The sequence below is a fragment of the Perca fluviatilis genome, chromosome 19, assembly GCF_010015445.1.
Source record: "Perca fluviatilis chromosome 19, GENO_Pfluv_1.0, whole genome shotgun sequence".
Classification (NCBI taxonomy): domain Eukaryota; kingdom Metazoa; phylum Chordata; class Actinopteri; order Perciformes; family Percidae; genus Perca; species Perca fluviatilis.
In genome coordinates this window covers 24911278-24933080 of record NC_053130.1, presented here as the reverse complement: position 1 = coordinate 24933080, position 21803 = coordinate 24911278, and the positions used below count along the sequence as shown (strand labels likewise).

Sequence of the window (21803 nt, the reverse complement as noted above, 5' to 3'; positions counted from 1 at the left end):
ATAAGGAGTAGGGCGTAGTTGTGATGGCTAATTGAGCTGTTGTGGTAGTGTGCAGGTTCACTCACAGTGGATGGTTTAATGGCAAACTTGCCTTCCCCGTCTACCAGGCTGTACTCAATGACGGCAAAGAGGCCAGAGTCAGAGTCTGTAGCCCTGACACGAATTATGGTGGTGCCAAGGTTCACATTCTCAAACACAGGCTCCTACAAACAGATAAAGACACATATCGAACACCTCTTTTTATATAGCACATCCCAAGTAACAGAACTTAAAAATACTAAATGAATATTCCCTTTTTTTTTAGCAGCACCCTTCAATTATGTTTTGGTGGGTACAAATTTGTTTCTTAATATTCTGTTCAGTACCTGATATGAGGGTTGTAGGAAGACCGGGTTGTTGTCATTCACGTCCACTATGCGCAGATAAACTGGCAGCTCAGCTATCCTGGGAGGGGTTCCGTGGTCCTGGGCCCGAATCGTGAAATTCAGCCACTGCACCTGCTCGAAATCCACCGTCTGGTTGGCTACAATCTTACCTGAGACATTTGTAACACAGTGATACAGTTAGGATTCATCTGGCACATACTAATCTTCTAAATTTACATGACAACAAGCAAGGAATGACATAAGTAATACACTTTTTGTGAAACTCGTCTTAAATGTACTTTATATTTACAGTGTTGGTGAATTTGAACATTTGCTCACTACTGTTAATGTTTTAGCCTACAGCAGCTTGCTGATGTGTGCTGTTGGTCATACCAGTGGAAGGGTCCTCCAGTCTAACGTATCCCCCCCGGGGCAGGTTGAGCAGCTGGTAGAAGACCTGGCCGTTGGGACCTTTATCCGGGTCCACGGCTGTTACCGATAGCAGTGTTGTGCCTGGCTGGGCTCCTTCTAAAATCTGCTCCGTGAAGTTGGACACTCCAAAGGGCCGGAAGCGAGGGGCATTGTCATTTACATCCAACACGTTTATGGTTAGTCTCGCTGTAGAGGAGAAGGTCATAATGATCAGAGAGATACAGAGTGAAAGTAACTTACTGAATGTATGAAACTGAAGATAAGTTTCATGTGGGAAAATGAACTTACCGTTGGGAACACTGACTGACTTGTCAATAACTTCACTGGCGTTGTCATGGACAGACACAATGATCTCAAATATAGCTACCAGCTCTCTGTTGAGCGTGTTGCGTACAAACACTGCACCTGAAAATCCAACAAACACATGTGAGTATTTTCCCAAATGTAAGACCCAATGTATTAGCTTTCTATCATCATCAGTCAAAATTTAACTTTGTAGATCAAGAAACTGAATTAGGCTGAGATCCATGTCTTACCAGTGTGTAAATCAATGCCAAAGGACCCCTGCAGGCCGGCAACTGGATTGTTCCCATCATCCTTTGCCTCCACTGAGATGATGTAATACTCAAGTCGGGGATACAGATCAGGGTCCTCGGCGGTCAGCGTGGCCACCACCACACCTGGCGGTGTGGACTCGTTGACATTTATCATGGTTATAGGCTCTATAAAACGGGGTCGTGAGTCGTTTACGTCATCCAGGATGACTGTCAGGGTGGCCGTGCCCGACATGGGGGGTGTGCCACGATCAGTTGCCATGACGACCAGGCGGTAGGAGCCACGCTCTTCTCGATCGAGGGTGGTGTTGCCCACCAGGACAGCACCAGAGAGCGAGTCCACCACGAAGCGGTCCTGAGCACCGCTCTCCAGCCGATACGTCAGCCAGCCATTAGAGCCAGAATCAGCGTCGGTGGCGGACAGCTGAGTCACCACCACACCTGGAAGAGACACACACACACACACACACACACACACACACACACCAGTCATTGCCATTCCCATTGTGTAAACCCTTAAAGGTGCTCTAAGCGATGTTGGGTGACGTTATTCTTGTTGACGTTCAAAGTCTTTTCAAACAAAACGAGACTAGCTTGCCCCTCCCTCCTCCTCATCCCGTCCCCTCCCTTCTGTGCTTCAGGGCACTAATCCCCCCCCCCCAAACACTGGAACATGATTTGTTATGTTTTTGTGGTCCAGGTTGGCCACTTTGTTTTTGGTGGAGTTAGTGGAGCCTGGGCTGTCTACAGAGACTGTTTTTTTTTTTACAGTGTGTTCAGGGGACCGTCAGCTCACGGATAGCGAGGAGAGGTTTGCTGTATGTGACAAAAAATGTTGTAGCCTAAAAATGCGTGACATCGCTTAAAGTACCTTTAACATTCGCACAGGCATATGAAAGTAAGTGTATATAATCAAAGGAAGGAACTTTAAATTGTTAACCCAATATACTATTGTGTCAGTCACAACTTGAAGCTGGTGAATGTGGATTACATGCAAGTCATATTGCTCCTAGCCCACTCATACACACAGATCCTTGGACTCACCAGTGGGGCTGTTCTCAGGGATGCGAACAGTGAAACTGGATGGGCTGAAGACAGGAGAGTTGTCATTCTGGTCCAGGATGGTAACTGTGAGAGGGACACTGCTGTTTAAACCTCCTATGTCCTCCGCAACCAGGAACAACTCTACCCGAGGCTCCTGGAATGCCTCACGGTCCAACTTTGCCCCCTGACGCACACGAATCACACCTGGAGAGAGATACAGAGACTTTAACAATTGCATTGCAGTTTTTTTACATTTCTCTCTCTGTCTACTTGCTGAGGAGTTATGTTACCAGAAACAGCATCCACAGTAAAGAGGTCCACCCTGGCTCCCAGCAGGCGGTACTTCACCACAGCATTGGGTCCAATGTCTTTATCCTCAGCCAGAACTGGCCCATTTAACACTGTTACATTACTGCCTAAAGTAGGGGCAGATATAAATGAGTAAAATGATCACAGCTGGGTTAGAATTGTTTACACTGTATCAGCAAGCCTGTATCTGCTGCAAATTCAGTAAGTTTGACTTGAGAGTAGTCTTGGGGAATGCAAGTGTGGCTTTCTGTCACTGATAATAACCAAGACACTGGTAAATATTGCTGCCACTATAACTCTGATAATCAAGAGACTAGGACTCATATTCTGCATCCAAATAATCTAACTGACTGCTCTGGTGACATGTTGTGAACAAATCCATTGTAGGTGTAAAGCCGTCTGTCCTTCTATCTCACCTCTAACATTTTAACGTGAAAAAAATTGCCACTGAATATAAGTGTAAACAAAGTCAGGAAGTGGAGGAGACAGTGTTAGACAATACTTTGGCACGATGCCCTGTGCTGCAGTTTACGAACACCCCCAATCAAGGGAAAAGAGAGAGAGACAGACACACCAGCTTGAGTGCTACCTGCTGCAGAGTTCTCTGTGATCTCAGCCCTGTAGCTGGTCATGGAGAATAAAGGCCTGTTGTCATTCTCATCCAGAATGGTGATCACCAGGAGGTCTGAATCCTGGTGGTGTGGGAGGATGAAGAAACAACAATATGAGGATTATGTGGTATAGAGTAAAGCTGAGAATAGAGAGGGAAAGAGTGAGGAGGAGAGAAAAAGAAGTTAATCAGCCCTCAAAGAACTAAATTTCTACAAAGAACTGCGCTGTTACAAAGAAATCAGAATAGACAGGTTTTGCAGTTGTTGCGATGTGCACACGCCACACATCAGCAGGCTGCTCTCACAGTGCTGGTGGTTCACTTTTTTCCAGCTCTGTGTTAGAACAGTTTCTCACCTCTACCACAGAGGCAACAAGCAGGACACACTGTTTTTATAGAAAAACCTTGCAACTGAAGTTTGGTTGAAACAGTAAATATGTGCATGAGATTCTCATTCTTAGCAATAATCAGGACACATAGGGCCATGCAGCCTTGCAAAAAACTACAACAGTCCTTGATCACAGGTTAGCCTAAATCACAAAACGCCTGCATAAAGAAAGGTGTGCTATAACACTCTAATTTTCTGAAATGAACTTCTAGTGCAGAAAATCCTAAACAAGTATTACATTAGCATTATGATAGGAATATGTTGAGTACTGTGCATTGCTTGACTTAAAGCAATGTCATGTGGGGCGTGTGCAGATCATTCACATTATGGTAAAAGCTCTTGGCGAAATAAGGTCTTTGAATCCAAACTGTTAAATTTTATTGCTCATTTGTGGCTTCCATTGAGCACCTAATTCCTCAAAAGCTTACTTGAAAAGATACAAAGGTTTTACATTAGTGGCAATGATTATTTATTTTTTGTGCCATTTCTGCCTTTATTTGATAGGAAAGCTGAGTCAGATTCGAAACCTGGACCTTCAGCGTCGAGTATTAAACCTCTACATATGTGTGCCCGCTTTACCAACTGAGCTAACCAGCCACAGTGGAAGTGCTTTTTTAATGATTATTTTAGTAGTCTCTCCGTGAAACTGCCAATGTAGAAACGTGTGAATGCTTGCAGTATATTACCCTGCGAGCGATGCGGGGGTTCTCGGGGTTGTCTTTGACAGTGATGGTGAGTCTGTACTCAGCCACTCGCTCTCTGTCCAAGGGTCTGTTCACCTTTACCACACCTGTCTGACAGACACAGAGAGGAAGAGGGAAGCCATGAGTGCATTTGGACATTCATTCTTGATATGACAGTATGTTTTATTACATATTACCCATGTGCTACTACAATATACACGTCTCTTCACTTTCCCTTCTCTGAAGGACATGCAATATTTGTATACTCTGTAATACATTTATGCTGTAAATCCACAAATGTGTATGCGGCCAACATCTGCTCATCTGTAATTATATCTGTAGCAAGGGTAAGTGCAGACTGTAGATGAAAGGGAGCTGGAACATCTGTCCCAAGTCAGGTTAAACTGACAGCCTAATGCGTGATCAAATCTGGGAGCTGCTAGTCACAAGACTCACACTTCCCCTATGCTTCCCTTTTTTTTCCACCACCTGCTCCACCTTTACCACATCAGTAAGTCTGATTCCTCCATTTTCTACTTAAAGAGTAACTTAACAGCATGATGACAATCAGTGTTTTGCTGCCCCAGTTTCAAGCCTATTTTACCCCTGAACACCCAGCATCACTGTTGTGGTGTGCTCTGTTGAACCTGTAACCACACCTAACAGTGATGTCACCAGGTCCTGGAGTACACCTGTACTTCACTGAAGCATGGTGAAAAGTTAAACCACTGAAGGACAGCAAAGACAATATTTTCTTTAAACCGCCCCACCCCTTTATCTCACTGTGTCACTGATGTAGAAGGCTCCATCCTGGTTGCCAGCAGTGATGTTATATGTGAGCAGCGCGTTCCGTCCGCTGTCTGCATCTTGCGCTTGGACTTGGGCCACAGAGGTGTGTATGGTGGCGCCTTCACTCACACTGGTGTTGGAAGGAAGGTTCAGGAGGACTGGGTCATTGTCGTTGATGTCTTGTACACTGACCCCCACCACCACCTGAAGAAAACCCGCCAAGACAACAATAAAACTCCAAACTTATGCCTCCTAACAATAACTTGTATTTAGATGGCCTGTAGGTCAAATATACATTGCATTTGTGCCACACGGATCCTGATTGTTCAAAGGATATGGTGAGAGTGTGTGCCTGCTTGCGTGTGTGTGATTGTGTTCTAAAGCCCCACCGAGCTGTTGCGAGACGGGGTTCCCAGGTCTCGGGCTGTGACAGTGATGTTATAGAAGGCTGTTGTCTCTCTGTCCAGCTCTACATCCTTCCTTACCCGAAGCTCGCCCTCCACTGGAGAAACCATGAACTCATCTAACAGAAAGACAGAGGCTCAGAGACAAATAGTAAGGATTGAATAGTATATCACTCTCTCCACAGAACACTCCAGTACTAACTCTGGGGGTCTCCACCGGTGATTCTATACTCCACTTTGCCGTTTAGGCCAGAGTCTTCATCACTAGCTCTGAGAGTCCAGACTCGAGGTCCTGGCTGGCCCTCAGCCACCTCAAACGGTCCCTCATAGGCTCTTGGGAAAGTGGGTGTCACATCGTTCACATCTAGGACATTTACCATAACCTAAAGAAGGACGGAGAGGGAGATTTTAACACATCCGGTATGAGAGAGAAATAGGCTGATCACCAAAAACGATCCTAGTTCACAGTAAAGTTGTTTTCCACATGCAGCTTTGACATGTATGGCTATCTTACCGCTACATCATTACACATTTCTGAAGGTAAAACAAGGTTTCCACACTTAAATTGGACATTAAATTCCAACTTTGAGATCTGGATGCAAATCTTCATTTCCACAAACACAAATACTCATCATAGGGTTTTACTCTGCATGTGAAATATTGACAATATGAAGGATGTAGAAAGGACAACCGAACTGATGTGCACATATAAGGATGGATTTTGCCTGGCCAACAGTTCAAAAGGTCAACATTTATTATATTAAATAGAGAAAAACAGAAAATCCCCACACTGGAGGAGCTGGAACCAGCAAATGCTTGGAGTTTTTGCTCTGCGGATACAGACACCACCGCACTTCTAGTGTGTCATGTGATGATTGAGAGGGATTACTTCTTTATGAGCCTATACATTGTTTTGTTTTTTAGAAAAATGCTGCCTAAAAAGAGTGTGTCTCATTTGCATAATTACTGTTGTGCTAGATGTCAAGCGAAGAGCAGGATTTGGACACTGGTCCGTAGCTGTGACAACCAGTACGTAGTGCCCGCTGCTGATCTCGTAGTCCAGCTCCTTTACGGCTGTAATCCTCCCCTAAATGCACACACATACACATTATACACATAAGATTAATGTATGGTTGTTTTGCAGCTGCTTGTAACACTACAGTATAGCAGTTATCATGTCTTACCGTGACACTGTTTATATTAAAGGTCAGGATCAGGTTTCCTTTCACGATAGCATATCGCAAGGTGCCGTTCAGACCTTCGTCTGGGTCGATGGCCTTTACCGTGGCGATGGTGGCACCCACTGTGTCTGGTCCCTCGCTCAAAACTGTGACGTACTCCTCCTCAGGAAACTCTGGGGCATTATCGTTCTCATCCACAATGTTAACAATGATGGTGGTTGAGGTCTGCGTGAGAAACAGAGGGACAAACGTTTACAGCTGCATCTACTATTCATGGCGAATTGTATGAAACTCTGCTGAATATATGTGCTTCTTTTCCAGCATACTGTGTCAGCTGGACCTGCAAGTGAATATAAATTTGATCTCGTAGTCCATTTATTATTATAATGTAATGAAAGACCCTACATTGATTTTTCATCATATTAAAAAAGCAAAGATCAAGCACAAAAGGCCATACCTACAACAGCCACATCAAGATAGTCTGGTAATGATAACCGTTTATTTTATAATATTCACTAAACAACAATATCTTGTATCTGTATCAAAACACCTGCTTTTCTTCACCTCACTCGACAGCCACTCCTTTATACAGTGTTTATATAGTGTGACTAATAAGGTTTTCTGCTAGAGGGGAAACATACACGTATTTTACAGGTATTGCTGTTTTCAATTATGATTTCATATATGGCATGTGATATTGGAGTTCATTTAACATGGGAGAATGTAAAAAGACAATAGGAGCTTGTTTTGCTACAGACTGAAGCAAGTAAGGCAGAGAGAAGATGCTGCAAGGTACCCAACAGTTCTGCTTCCCTGATGCTATGATACAAAAGCAAAAGTATTATTGTGTGGAAAGGTGGCGTGTTGAGTCAATTCCTGCTCCACCAGTCGTACCTCCTAGATTCCCTCCCTGTTCCCCTCCCAATTCTTCTAAAAAGATGGACCAACTGACTTGCACCCTCAGGCTGTGGCAGTTAAAGAGGCCGTTGGAATTTCACAATGTTGTGATTCCTGCATGAGCTGTAAGCAGTGTGTGTGTGTGTGTGTGTGTGTGTGTGTGTGTGTGTGTGTTTGTTGTGTGAGAGAGCGAAAGATGGCAAACAATCAAAACTAAAGACTTAAACATGCATACAGGCGATCCAAACACCACAGCAACAGCAACCTGTCATGGGCAGCCCCCTCCCTCTGACATCTCTCGATTAGTGCATGTATAGGTCCTGGGCATGTGTGTGTATTTCAGGCCTGAGTGTAATGTGTGTAATAACTAAAAACAGAGTGAAAACAAAATTATTTCACCTTACGGGATCAATAAAGTGTGTCTTAATATAAAATTTGCTATATTCATTTTTATAGTAATAAATGATATACTAGCCAAGCCAATCATTAAAGTGCACTGATTTTGCACATGAAGATCAGTTTACTAGTCTTGGGGAGTTCTGCTCAGCCTGTAAAACCACTTTTATAAAGTCTATTGTGGCTCTGTAGTAGCTCTGTGAAGTCTGAGAAAATAGCCCTTGTGATGTCAGCAAGGTTATCTCAGCTTGTGTTTACTTCTTTTTTTTTATCATTAAAGGAAAGCTTTTATTTTAAACTGGGTGCTCTGTGTTTGCAGTATATGGGCATTTACCAGATGGGGGTCTAATGAAAGACATTATCAAGTTGCATTATGGGAAATGTAGTGCGATCCATACAGGGAGGTCAGAATATCTCTTGCATTGCTTAAGCAATTTTGACCATTTTAAAATCTCTCTCTCCTTGTACCCCATCTTTATGGAAGTACAATACTAATCTGCTGGAGTGCCCTTTTAACATTATGTTTTGTTGTTTTTATTTATCTACTCATTGTGGTGATTGATACTTCCTCACTGCTCAAAGGGGTGGGGCACAAAGAGAGAGAGAGAGCGAGAGAGAGAGAGAGAGAGAGAGCGAGAGAGAGAGAGAGCGCAAGAGAGAGAGAGAGAGAGAGAGAGAGAGAGAGAGAGAGAGAGAGAGAGACTGACAGCAGGGGAGGAGCGTGCTGTGTGCCTCCGTGTATCATGTTGCTTTTGCGCTGCAAAGTTCAGATGGATCAAGTCAAGTGAGAGACAAAGTGACATAAGGGACTGCCAGCCACCTCTCTGAGTTCTGGTAAAAAGTTGAGAGAGTTCGCTTAGCTCGTTAGTTTAACAGAGAACAAGTTTAACAGAGGCTTCTAGAGTTAGTGGATTATAGTCAGAGTCAGTGCTACTTTTTTTTTGTTGCCAACATCCAGACAACCATGGAGAGGAGATTACCCTGTCGGAGATCTCTCTGGGGAAACACGTCCACATTTTGGTTTTGCTCGGTTTTGTTTTACGCAGGCCTAGCTGGAGGTAAGCACACACAAACCCACTCTGACACCCACCATGACATCCAGAGCTGTTTAACTGGCTCGTCCCACTGTCCCACCGGCGTGTGTGAACTTGTTGACAATTCTGAGTGACAGGCCAATTGACTGAATTCACTGATGGGGAACAATAGTTTTTCTTTTCAGCACGCAACGAACAGTCAATTGACACGCAAGAACAACGATAGGTGACGTAATCTTGTAGCAAGTTTGGACGGATAAAGTAGAAATATAAGGCGCGGTAAGGTCATCAATTGATCGACGTGTAGCTATGGCGTACAGAAGATCGCTATTACGTTTATGACATGCATAATGTAATCAGTCTATTTTACAGCCTACAACTTGTATCATACTCTCTGATATTTCGGTAAATTTGCTAACAGAGACTTCAGTAGTCCTACTCTGCGATTTGAACCTGTTTTTTCTTTCGTTTGTATCTACATTCCCATGCTTTTCAGAAACAACTGCACATTATGTCCTTTATTTTAAACGCATGTTGTCTCTATACAGTTTTGGAGTGAACACTGTTTGAAGCATTTCTCCGTTTGCGGCTGTTGTTGTGAGACAGAACATCTGGTGTGAAGCGGTTTTAAAGCCCCACCAATGGGATGTAGTGAAGTGTAAATCCACTAAATACGCTCCCTTTATAACGTCGCCACAAATTGGGACAGTGGCCGCTGACATTTTTAGACTGACGGGTCTTAAAATGGACAGAAATGTACACAACTTGGCAGACATAGGCCTACATTAAATTCCATTTGGGAAACTTTCCTGAGCTGTGTGCGCGCCTGTGCAGGGTGAGTTTGGTGACTTATACATCCAGAAATATATATATCCCGACTGAATGTTTTTGTATTGCAATCAAATACAGTGATTTTTATCAAGGACTTTGGCATTGCTTGAAGTTTGACGCAGGACGAGACGGCAGAAGCAGCTGTTGCCTCCGGGGCGCAGGGTGCTTCACCTCACACGCCACGGAAACCATGCAGAGGTTATCAGTTTTCGGCTTTAGGATTTGGTTTATTTAGATAAGCTCACGCGATAAATCCCTCAAAGGCAACAAGTCATGTTTACTCAACTTTTAGGCTGACCCATCCTGGACAAAAATCTTTATATATTATTCAGAACATGTTTACATTTCAGATGTTAGATATCCATTAAAATAAACTCATCTAAAGTATATCTTGTAGCCCAGCTTTTAAAGTAGCCTATGTTGCAGACATATAAAACCAAGAGGCTCCAATAAAAGACCTAAGAAGGCTGACATCTAACTTGAGCACAGTGCCCTGTTTTTTGTCTTATTTGTTTGGAAGTTTCCTTCCTCTAAAAGCCCTTGATGAAAACAGCTGTTTGTGCCACTGCCACAAACCATGACTTAAAGATAAACAGAGCAATAATCAGTGCCTCTTTTCCTCTCAGTCGAGATTAACATTTAGCCTCCTCCCTATGGAAGACAATGGCACATTCAAAAATGGTCAATAAACTCCACAGGATGTGGCTGTTCACTCTCTCTGTCTCGACTACTTTCTCCTCCTGTTTTGCCCCTTGTCCTAAATGAATAAATCACTATGAGGGTGTAGTGATAAAAAAATAAAAAAGGTTTCCTGTGTCAATCTCATCGACAAGAACAGGCCTGGCCAGGGATACACAGTCAGTGAGTGAGTGTGTGTTGATGTGCAGCAGTTGTGTGGGCATACTGCATGTGCATGAGTAATACGAGTAATACAAAGCTAATGGTGGAAGGGGAGCTCCCTGATATTTCTGGGTACCCTTTTAAATGTCTGACAAACATTTGTAGTTGAAATATTGATGCCTGATGTTTGATATGCAGCGAGTATGAAAAGTAAAAAATCCCCAAACACCAGTGGCCTTCACACTTCTAGTACGGATGTTTCTCCCACACTAGTGACTCTCTGAACAGCCCAAGGATACAGCATTGACCCCCACTGATGCAGCCTTGACTCTTCTTCTAGTCACAGCAACGAAAACTTCAACCCAATGTGCTTTGGTCGTTAAAGATATTTAACTCTAATAGAAACAGTATAACAATATAACCACAGTATGAAAAGCATGGAAACAGAGAAAGTACAGGCGAACTAGTACTAGATAATTAAGTCACTTTGTAAAAATTATGTAATTATTGCACTTTTCTGTTTCGAAAGTACAAAAAGACCCATTTACACTTATCAAAAATGACATTTCAGCTACATTGTTGCTACAGTTATATGATGAAATTATGTTGTAATCATTACACAACCATTTAGTTACGTGGCTAAATGTATGAAGTACATTTAGAGGAAGAGGAAGGTTGAGACTGTGACTGAGTGTGCCCATTATTTAAATAACACTAAAACAAGTTTATCACAAATTGTCTCACAACATAATAGACACAGAAAATGACTGATCTAACGTTATGGATCCCTGAACATGGTGACCTGCATCACTGACCCTTAACCACTTCCTTTTATGACTAGGTAGTCATAGAGTCTGAACTGCCACATTTTAACACTTCCTGTTGCTGAAAACATCATTAATGCATCTGGTTGTTATGCTAGCTTCAACTGAAACCCTCACACTTTCTGTGTGTGTGTGTGTGTGTGTGTGTGTGTGTTTAGTGTGCGTGTGTGTGTGTGTGTGTGTGTGTGTGTGTGTGTGTGTGTGTGTGTGTGTGTGTGTGTGTGTGTGTGTGTGTGTGTGTGTGTGTGTGGAGAGAGGCTAATCTGGGATCTTCCTGCTGGTTTCATTAACACCCTGTAATGGGCTGGATAATCATTACCATTGCAGTAGGTGTGAAAAAGGGTGGAGTTTGAGGTGTGTGTGTGTGTAGAGGGAGACACAGCACTTAGAGAACTCATGCAAGTGAAAGGATACCAGATTTACCAGTAGGGTATGTTCAGTAGTCTGTGTTGTATTAGCACCTCTTCAAGAAGAAGAATAAAATATACCTTTGCAGAAAATCAGTTCAAATGGTAATTCTAGCAGGTATGAAGACATGTTTAATTAATTCACACAGGCTATGCTGCATGTCTGAATGTAAGCTGTCAGAGGCAACATGTACGAAACAGGTGGCATTCGGGCTTAAAACAAAGGAGGGCCTGTTTCTGAGCCCTGAGGGACTATCAGGATCCTGAGAACAGAGATCAGAGAAGGAAACTTAGATCCATAATGGAGCCAAAACACAGATGTCTGGTGTATACAAGTGAAAGAAGTCCTGTCTGTTCCAGACACGGGCAAAACCTGCTGTCAGTTTTTCACCTGGTTGCAACAACCACATCAAGACAGCTCAGATATTGGGTGCCTGGATAGCTCACCTGGTAGAGCGCACGTCCATACAGTACAGGCCAAAAGTTTGGACACACCTTCTCATTCAATGCGTTTCTTTATTTTCATGACTATTTACATTGTTGATTCTCACTGAAGGCATCAAAACTATGAATGAACACATATGGAATTATGTACTTAACAAAAAAGTGTGAAATAACTGAAAACATGTCTTATATTTTAGATTCTTCAAAGTAGCCACCCTTTGCTTTTTTTGATAACTCTGCAAACCCTTTGTGTTCTCTCAATGAGCTTCATGAGGTAGTCACCTGAAATGGTTTTCACTTCACAGGTGTGCTTTGTCCGGGTTAATTAGTGGAATTTTTCCCCTTATTAATAAAAAAGCAAAGGGTGGCTACTTTGAAGAATCTAAAATATAAGGCATGTTTTCAGTTATTTCACACTTTTTTGTTAAGTACATAATTCCATATGTGTTCATTCATAGTTTTGATGCCTTCAGTGAGAATCTACAATGTAAATAGTCATGAAAATAAAAAGGAAACGCATTGAATGAGAAGGTGTGTCCAAACTTTTGGCCTGTACTGTATATAGAGGTTTAATCCTTGACACAGCGGCCGCGGGTTCGACTCCGACCTGCGGCCCTTTGCTGCATGTCATTCCCCATCTCATTCCCCTTTCATGTCTTCAGCTGTCCTATAGAAATAAAGGCCTAAAAAATAATCTTACAAAAAATAAAACCGCTCACTGACACTGGTAACACCAGCCAACTGGCACCTATTCTGCTACAAATATAAATATATTCATTGCCTCAAACTATTTTAGAAAGGTCTGGTCTTGTCAGTAAGACATACCTAACAAAAGTTAGACTTAAATGTATATTAAACACATTATACAACAAAAACTCTCACTCCTTTGCCAGAAATCCATCTCCACTAGAGAAACCAGATAAGAGTTGTCAGAAAGTGCAGGGAGGAAGGCAGGGCAGGCAGGGCGGGTGTGAAACAGGAGGAGAAGGGCTTCCCCTCCTATTGTCCCACCACCACGCAGGCCGGAACAGCCATGGGGGCGACAATTTCACTTTAATCACCCTCCCCGGGTCTTCCTATTGCTTTACCTAGCACACAATGGCTATTGCGGAGTTCAGTGGAGCACACACAGGAACATGGCACTCTGTCACTCTGTGACACATACACAGGATGCACACTTGGCATGCACAGCTAATTAAGTGGCACAGGTTGTCACGTGGGCAGCTACTGTATTTCATATCCATCAGAGATAATCCAACTACTTCAAGCTGGTATTGACACTTACACTAAAACAATTTCTGTCCTTCCTCATTCATGTTCTGGCTGACCCAAAAGGCTCTCGCATGTTGCATCTGCTGTCCCTCAGGAAAAAAGTGGCAGTGCATAAAAACAGCCAATAGTGAGTTCATGGTTGAATCAACAAAGCTGCTGCTCCACATCTCTCTATGGGATTAAACTTTAAGCATGTGCAGTCCAATCTGTGATGTAAGAGCATGTGTTTTGCCTTTGACAACAGATGGAAAACACCTGCAGTGACATCATTACTGATTGGGGTGTCGGGAGAGGTGCAACTTGTTTGAAATTATCCGCCCATGAAGAGCCATACAACAGCAGCTGTAGCCCTTCAAAGTAGTAAGGAGCCAGAGAGGAGGAGGAGGAGGAGGAGGTTGAGGAGTGGGAGCTGTGTTTGTGTGCAAGGAAGGAAGTCCACTCCTCAAATCCTGGCACACACCAGTCACCCATCAAACACAAGCACAAAGATTTGACAGCAAAGTCTCTGATCCATAGTGCAACTGCAATGATACATACTTGCATGCATGCATGCTTGTCTTTCACTAAAGTTCACCCCCACACGTACTTGTAATTCACTCAATTGCAGCCTTTCTGTCTTCTTTGCAGCACTTAGCATTCTTGAATGCTCTCAACCACAACCTGTTTCAGACAAAGGGTGGTAGTGATCTATTTCAGCACACAAAGCTAGAGAGTTGTGCTGTGGTTTTACTTGCTGCATATGTAGGGGTCATTCATTATGTGTGTTGATGCTGCACTGTGGCTGTGTAGTGTTGGGGCATTGTGTAGATTATGATGTGTCTGCATTGTTTTTGGTTAGAGAGGGACTTCAGACTGCTTAGGATATGTTCGTTATGTTTTGTTACTGCAATGAAATAATCATTCAGAGCACACAAAGAGTTTGTCTATTGCACCAATAGACATGTTCTGCTGCACTGAAAAAGTCAGAACAGGATGTGGTTTACAGCTTATGCAATATGTAAAGAAACATCCCACAGCTATATTTTTGGTTTCCTGAACGTACATAAAAAGGTATGTGTGGAGAATCTGTCACTGTACAGTTTTCTGAGAACGAAAGGGTCTATATCACTGCAGTCACTGGGTAATGATACCACACAGCAATCGTGTAGAACAAAACTGTCTTACGAAACAGATTTCTACACTTTCCCTAGTTTGATGTCACATGAGATCCTGTATATATTGGCTAGTGGCTACTATCTCTCTCTGTAACTGAGAGGAACATGCAATTTAACTCCCACAGGAGGTTAGTATATTTATGTTAGCCAGCAGACTATGCACCATCTTTAACCACAGTATGAATATACAGAACAGGAAACAAACTGTGCTGACCCAAAATGCACAAAAACCAGGACTGAGGGATGGAAAATTGTCTGACTTTGGCTTTAAATCCATGTTGAGATTGGTAGTTGCTATCAATTGTTTTTGCACTGTGGTTATTATGACTGGTGGTACCAGGAGGGAACTTCCTCCCACTCAACTTAAGCTACCAAATTATTGAATAGAAATGTGATTTACCAAGCAGCTCCTGTTTGAGTATACAGTATGAGGCTAAAAAAAAAAGCTGAAATTTCCCAAAGGAGCATCATGATGTACCTGCAGCATAGATGTATCTATATTACTATTGAAATATTGATGTTGGTTTTTATGGTTTCTGCTCAACTTTTCTTTGTTGTGGTTTATATGTTTCATGCAGTTTCTGAATTTGAATCCACCGGATTTTTTTGTAAAAAAAAAATGCTGCCACTGTTATCAAAGTAAACATGTAACTTGTGATATTTGTTTACATACTTCTTTCCTCTGGTTTTCTTTGTCATCTTATATATTTAGGGTATTTGTGTTCCTTGGGTTTAGCTTCTCAGGCACTTTCTGTAATTTCCATTGCATACACATCCCACGTCCTTCACTAGAATGGGCAGGCTTTAACCCTAAACACAGCCATAACCCAAAACGGCCTCATCTCTAACCTAAAGCCTTTGACTGGTAAGGTAGTTTGTTGTGGTACACAGCCAAGAAGGACGGACTGTCTGAAAGGTCTAATTTAGGGAACTACAGTTGATCAAAACGGTTAAATAATTACATTCTTCCATTATTGTCTTTTGTCTCTAGGTAAAGGGGAGATGTCCCACACCCACTCCACACTGAGTGTTTCACCCCCTCACCTGTACTACACCTGCCCAGAGGGTGCAACTGTCAAACTGGTGTGTAACCAGAGAGGTGCCCCCTTGTACCACAATGACATCTTGAAGCATACCTGGCTTTTCACACCCCACAGCGATCAGCACTGTCTGGGACATATGGGCCCACGCCATACTATCATTGGCCGTGGCAACCACAGCTTGCCGCCAGGGTTGCATTTCGAAACAGCAGAGCACAACTTCTGGATGGTTCTGCAGAATGTCACCCACTCTGACCAGGGTCGCTACTGCTGTATGGTCCTAGACATCCAGCGGGGACATAAACACGCCTCCATCGTGCAGAAACCCCACAGCCATGTTATTCTCCAAGTTACACCACGTAAGGACATCAAATGTATGGGTGTGAATGTGTAGTAAGTTAGTATATGGTAAACTGGCAGGCGACGTTAACTTCGATCAATCATAGTGTCTTTTGCAAGTTAGTTTCCAAGATTCTATGCAATGTGCCATTATGTGTGCTCAGTTGTGTTTTACAATATTATGCATAAATGTAATATGCTGATGTTGCAATTAACAGGCAGAAACTCAAACCAATGCTACACTGTGACATACTATACTGTTTGTGAGAAACAATACATTTGTTCTCTCTTTCCAGGGAGAAATGGCTCTCCAAACTGCACTGTCTGGGATCCCACACCACCTGGAGGTATGCCACCTTATTCAAGCCTTCATAGCAAATGAACGACTGGCCAGTTATTCCGTTTATTTAACTCCCAGTCTCTCTGTTGCTTCCCCAGGCTCTGTGCCAGTGGCCTTGGCCATCGCAGCCTGCATCTTGGCTCTGCTTTCTCTGCCTCTTATTCTGGTGCTTGTGTACAAACAGAGGCAGAATGCCCAGTCGAGCAGACGTACGTATTATTGATATGCACAAACACACACATATTCATTTCCATGTCCCATGCTATGGGTCAAATATAAATGTCTCACACTGGGTTCCCCACAGTGTTTTGTCTGACACACATGTCCTGCCTGTGATTTGGATTAACTGTATTTCACACAGTAGGAAGCACGTTCACGCTCTGTCTGTAGTGTTCCGCTCTGTTTCAATTCATTCACAATGGCCCATTTCCTGTTTCCTCTCTCCCAGGTGCACAAGAGCTGGTGAGGATGGACAGGTACGTTTTCCCACAGTCTGTCAGGCAGCTGGTTTTACAGGCCAGCGTTAAAACACAGCTGCTCTTTAGAATAATAATACTGTGCACATGGATATTTCACTATGTAGTGGCCACACAACAATTCTTAGACAAGATTAAACTAAAACTTGTAACAACACTGCAGATAATTCTTATGAACTTTTGTTAACAAAAAGATTTAAAACATCACTGAATCATTACTAGATTAATTTAGAAACCTAAGGACTTCTGCCCAGGCCATTGGCAGTCTATGACTTTAGTGGGAAATATTCCCTATCGATTACTTTACGGCACAAAGGGAAGACATTTTTAATGGCACACAACAGGGAGACTTCGCCGTCATTTATTCATGTGTACACAACCTACTGCCAACCATTTTGGTTGCATTAACGTATTACAGCCCTGATTACTGCTAGAATAGAAAAGCAACACACATAAAGCTTCTAAACGTCTTGAGCAACAGATGACCACTGAAGCAGTTTTTTGGGTCATATCAGCAATGTCTTACTCATCTGTACGCTTCTCTTTCTTGTGTGTACGTGAATGTTTTCAGTGAGTCTCATGGCCATGAGAACCCTGTGTTTCTCGGAGGATCACCGAAGTTTAAGACCCGAACCGTTTCTCAGATCATGACCAGGCAGTCCTCAGAGACAGGACGCCACCTGTTGTCTGAGTCAGGAACCCCCCTTTCTCCTCCTGCACATGGGGATGTATTCTTCCCAACAGAAGGTACAGTAGTACACACACACACACACACACACACACACACACACACACCCTGACAACACAACATCTCAAACAACAGGCCAAGACAGAGAAATTGATACAGGGACTTACAGTAGGATAGGAAACTTTAGCCATCTGATTAAAGATGGTTGTTAATTAAGATGAAAAACATTAAATTACTCAGCACCGACTGGGACATAACATGATGTAACAAATTCTCCATTGTGTTCAGCTTTTGCCCTTTAGCCTGGCTCAAACCTCTCTCTGATCAGCCCCCTGACACAAAGAAAGCTGAGTATGAGTGATCTCACTTTCAGGGGACTTCATTTACATGGCTAAGTGGGTGTATTTCAGTTTAGAAGAGGTTGCACTATATCCATGACTGATTCACTACATTCTTAATGCATACACCTGACTCCCTTCACATTCTCGTTTGATACTCAAATGATGTACAAAGGCACTTGAGTAGTGGCACGTAACTGTTTTGCACAAGGACAAATTCTGGAAAAACCTATTTCAAAATGTACAGCCAGTTTGGTAAAAGGCTCTGATGCAATCAAAGAGCAACCACGGCTTTGCGTGCTTCTGCTGAAATATGCTGCGTGTGGTTGAAGTGTTGGCGGTATGATACTCACATTCTTGCGCAAAATTGCACGCTCACAAACAGTTCTGAATTCTTCTCTTGCCTCCCTCGCAAGTCATTCTCCACCCATCAGCACTCTCATTTAACACTAATGGCCCTTTCAGCCGTTCTCTCCTGACTTGACTTGAAATAATACTGAAACATTAGTTACGGTGAAGGGGTTCAATCCTGAGTGTTTTTCTACCGATTCTCTGGGGCACCTGTGCAGACATTCCAGGCATACTGAGGTGGATTGCCCTGTTTCCTGGCAGCACGGTCTATGATGGTATAGGGGAAAGGACAGACCCAGACTTGACTGAAAACCCACCCTCAACCATTACATATTATGTTATTCCTATGACCTTAAACAGTTTAGTGTGCAAACATGGACAAGAGTCTCAAAAACTCTTACTGGAGCTTGTCCATTGACAATATACTGCACAGAAGGTAAAACTGGGCTGCCCACACTTATTGAGTCCTAATTGAGACGCTGCCATTTTGCCCAAATAGAATACTGCTAATGAGTAATGTCACTAGTGGAAAAAACCTGTTTACAACAAGTGACAGCTGTAATCTGAGAGGCAACTAATCATATTACATCTAGGTTTCTTTTCAAGAAAGTGCCACAAATATTGATAAAACCATCAAGAATCTTTTGTAACAGTGGGTTTCCCTGCCAGAGCTCACTTCCTTCAGTGGTCTCCAAAAGTTACGCAGAATACACAGCCTGGTTTCTTGTCTGAAGTTTCACGTTACACAGATTAAAGCCGCACTTTAGCTTCCTTGTTCATCTTTTTTGGCCCGCTGACCTTCAGTTAAGCGGAATTTAACTAGCAGCAGTTCCCTTTTTTTTTTTTTTAAACATGTAGCAACTCACACATAAATGGCTCTTTGTTCCGCTTAATAGGTTTCCAGCTAAACACATCTTATTCTGAGAAATCTGTCAGTCTCTCTGTGTGCTTGTACTATTATAAGGAGTAGGAGGTTTGGAAAAAAGAGATCATGAAATCGTGTAAGATCTGTCTGCATTTTTGGGCAGGAAGTGCAATTTTGAAGATGTTAACCCCCTCATTTCTAAATTTCCACATGTCAGCACACAGACATGAAACGTGCATGTGGTTGATACAATAGATAAAAATCACCTGTTACCTTTTCTGTGCTCTAACTGACTCACACTGTTCTCTATTCCAGACACCATCCTTGAGTCCCCAGACTTCCTGCAGGTTTAAAGTGGGTTGGGACTTCATTCATCGCTCTAACTGCTGACCTGGAAACAGTCCTGCAACTCTCTTCCTCTTCTTTCTGTCTCCAGAGCGATGTTGACCTTATCAGCTGTCTCACAATAACCTCTGCTGGGATTGTCGTCTGTACGTTGTCTGGACCGCAGGAGGGAACGGACGGCGTTTTTTTATTCAAAAACTATTTCCACCTGCAACAACAGCTGGGGGCCAAAGGCAAACTTTTGCTTGTGCACACTTGTGTTGTGGCGGGGGCTGGGTTTATGTGTGATGTTCCATCTACACACTGCTGATAATCACTCATGGACCAACAGGTGCTGGCTGCTAGAGAAGAATCCAGTGTTGAGGGTGGGGGTCCCGCCATATATGCAGGGGTGGCATGTTAACTGTAACTTGCTTGGTGCATTTCAGACGAACTGTGGTGGATTTATTTGCTTGTTTTGGTTCAGTTAAGCCGGTGTGTAATTCAAACCCTTTTGCGGACCAGAGAACTGCGCTCTAACTCTGGTGCGGCTCGTTTGTGGCGTGAACTCAAAGCAGACCAACCTCAGGATTATGCGATAGAAAATGTATGACAATGAGTTTGAACTTTAAACTTTTGACACAATCCATTTGCTGGTTGTTGGAACTGTCATAGAAACAATGCCCCATATCATGACACAAGATCATTTGGTAGCCATGGTAGCATGGTATGCCCGTCAGCGCAGGGATATTACGTCACACATCAGATGGTGAAAAAGGGTTTAAACAGAAGTGTGTGTTGCTTGCGTCCTGCATAGCAACAAGCTGTCACAGTGATACATATTTTATAATTTCTTTGAACTGAACCACAGGTGTGAAAGCGACCAAAGCCTCTCTCTCGTCCCTCTCATTGTAATAAAGTGATCAAATAGCATTATACCAAAGTAGGGTCAATATTCTTGTACAAGTTGAGAGTAATTTGTTTTTATGGCATTACACTGTTCCTCGGTATCAATTCCACATGGCCTCAGCTTCTTTTCTCTTACTGCTTTGCTACCTCAGTTACTGTCAGCCCTGCTGCTTTAAATACGCTCCTTCCTTCCTCTACTCAGAACGCAGCACTAGTGGCCTGAAATATGTTCAAATATTTAAAAGTATTTAGAAGAAAAAAAAAACTGTTGATTATTTTTGATAAGTTGTTCATTTATGTCATTCATGCTCACGTGCAGTTAAATAATTAAACAATGTTTATTGTTTTACTCTTGAATGTATCCTAACGGATTCTTAATTAGAAAACAGCATCATAAAACTGGCAACAGTTATATCACTTCCACCTCAACACTGTTATTTTTCATCCTTTTTGTTCTGTTTTCATGTGTCGTGATTTAATTGATAAGATGTGTATATTAGTGGTCATTCCTATTTGTTTGTGCGTGCAATGGGCTGTTAATAAGTAAAAAAAATATGGAATGGCATGAAATGTTAAAATAAATCATATCAAGGTAGATTGAGAGAAAATGAGAAGTGATTGGAAATGATTGTCATCTTGCTTTTATTTGGTTGTGAGTGATCGTGAGAAACCACTGGTGATTTTGTCATATTGACTTAAAATGTGTATAGCAGGTGCTCAGTGGAAATCATCTCCAAATGATGTGTAGCAGGTGTAAAGGACAGGGTATTTTGTTTGTATGTTTTTTTTCTTCTTAATTAGATATATGACTAAACTAAGGTCTTATGGTTGAGTATTTGTGTTTTGTGTGTGTGTGTGTGTGTGTGTGTGTGTGTGTGTGTGTGTGTGTGTGTGTGGTTACAGTTTCAAGATTAACTTTGTGGTCTGGTTTAAATGTGTGTGTGCATTCTTGTATGCAATTATGCATCTGTATGTATGTGACTGTGTTTTATACTGTACAAAGCTTGTACTAGACACAGACCAGGAGCTGTCATGCAAAACCATGTTTGGTCTGCATATTGCATTTAAATTGTCTTGGTTGTAGCTTGTATAATAAAGTGGAGCTCTTAAACCTTAAAGCTGTGTGTCTAGTCTTTGAAATCACTGTTCCTTTCAACTGGCAGGTCTCCAAAACTATCACTACACAAGGACGTGCTGCACTTGCTGCCGAGGGAGCCATTACAGATGGAACAAGGTTGTTCCACTTGTGTGCCTCTAAAATGGTGCACACCAGAG

The 21803-nt window shown here is 42.6% G+C and overlaps 2 protein-coding genes across 4 annotated transcripts in view; one reads left to right on the top strand and one right to left on the bottom strand.

The window, feature by feature from the left end:
• Positions 1-21803, bottom strand: part of cdh23 (cadherin-related 23) — a 77160-nt gene that overhangs the window by 11339 nt on the left and 44018 nt on the right. For all 3 annotated transcript variants that reach the window (XM_039783121.1, XM_039783120.1, XM_039783122.1), the window contains 14 exons: positions 6763-6984; positions 6546-6665; positions 5781-5961; positions 5564-5697; positions 5169-5378; positions 4389-4496; positions 3294-3396; positions 2686-2811; positions 2396-2599; positions 1334-1792; positions 1086-1202; positions 759-983; positions 366-535; positions 66-203 (listed from right to left, as the gene is read on the bottom strand). In XM_039783121.1, the coding sequence (XP_039639055.1) occupies positions 66-203; positions 366-535; positions 759-983; positions 1086-1202; positions 1334-1792; positions 2396-2599; positions 2686-2811; positions 3294-3396; positions 4389-4496; positions 5169-5378; positions 5564-5697; positions 5781-5961; positions 6546-6665; positions 6763-6984 (2517 nt within the window). The remainder of the gene's footprint in view (positions 1-65; positions 204-365; positions 536-758; positions 984-1085; positions 1203-1333; positions 1793-2395; positions 2600-2685; positions 2812-3293; positions 3397-4388; positions 4497-5168; positions 5379-5563; positions 5698-5780; positions 5962-6545; positions 6666-6762; positions 6985-21803) is intronic.
• Positions 8801-21646, top strand: vsir (V-set immunoregulatory receptor). Its single transcript, XM_039783131.1, has 7 exons — positions 8801-9110; positions 15850-16257; positions 16534-16584; positions 16676-16786; positions 17026-17053; positions 17625-17800; positions 19611-21646. Exons 1-7 carry the CDS (start codon positions 9017-9019, stop codon positions 19646-19648), a joined length of 906 nt encoding a protein of 301 aa, XP_039639065.1. The 5' UTR covers positions 8801-9016; the 3' UTR covers positions 19649-21646.

Coding starts and splice junctions, on each gene's coding strand:
- vsir (XM_039783131.1), top strand. CDS start 9,017: ATGGAGAGGAGATTACCCTGTCGGAGATCTCTCTGGGGAAACACGTCC. Junction 16,258..16,533: donor TATTCTCCAAGTTACACCAC/GTAAGGACATCA, acceptor CTCTCTTTCCAG/GGAGAAATGGCTCTCCAAAC. Junction 17,801..19,610: donor TGTATTCTTCCCAACAGAAG/GTACAGTAGTAC, acceptor TCTCTATTCCAG/ACACCATCCTTGAGTCCCCA.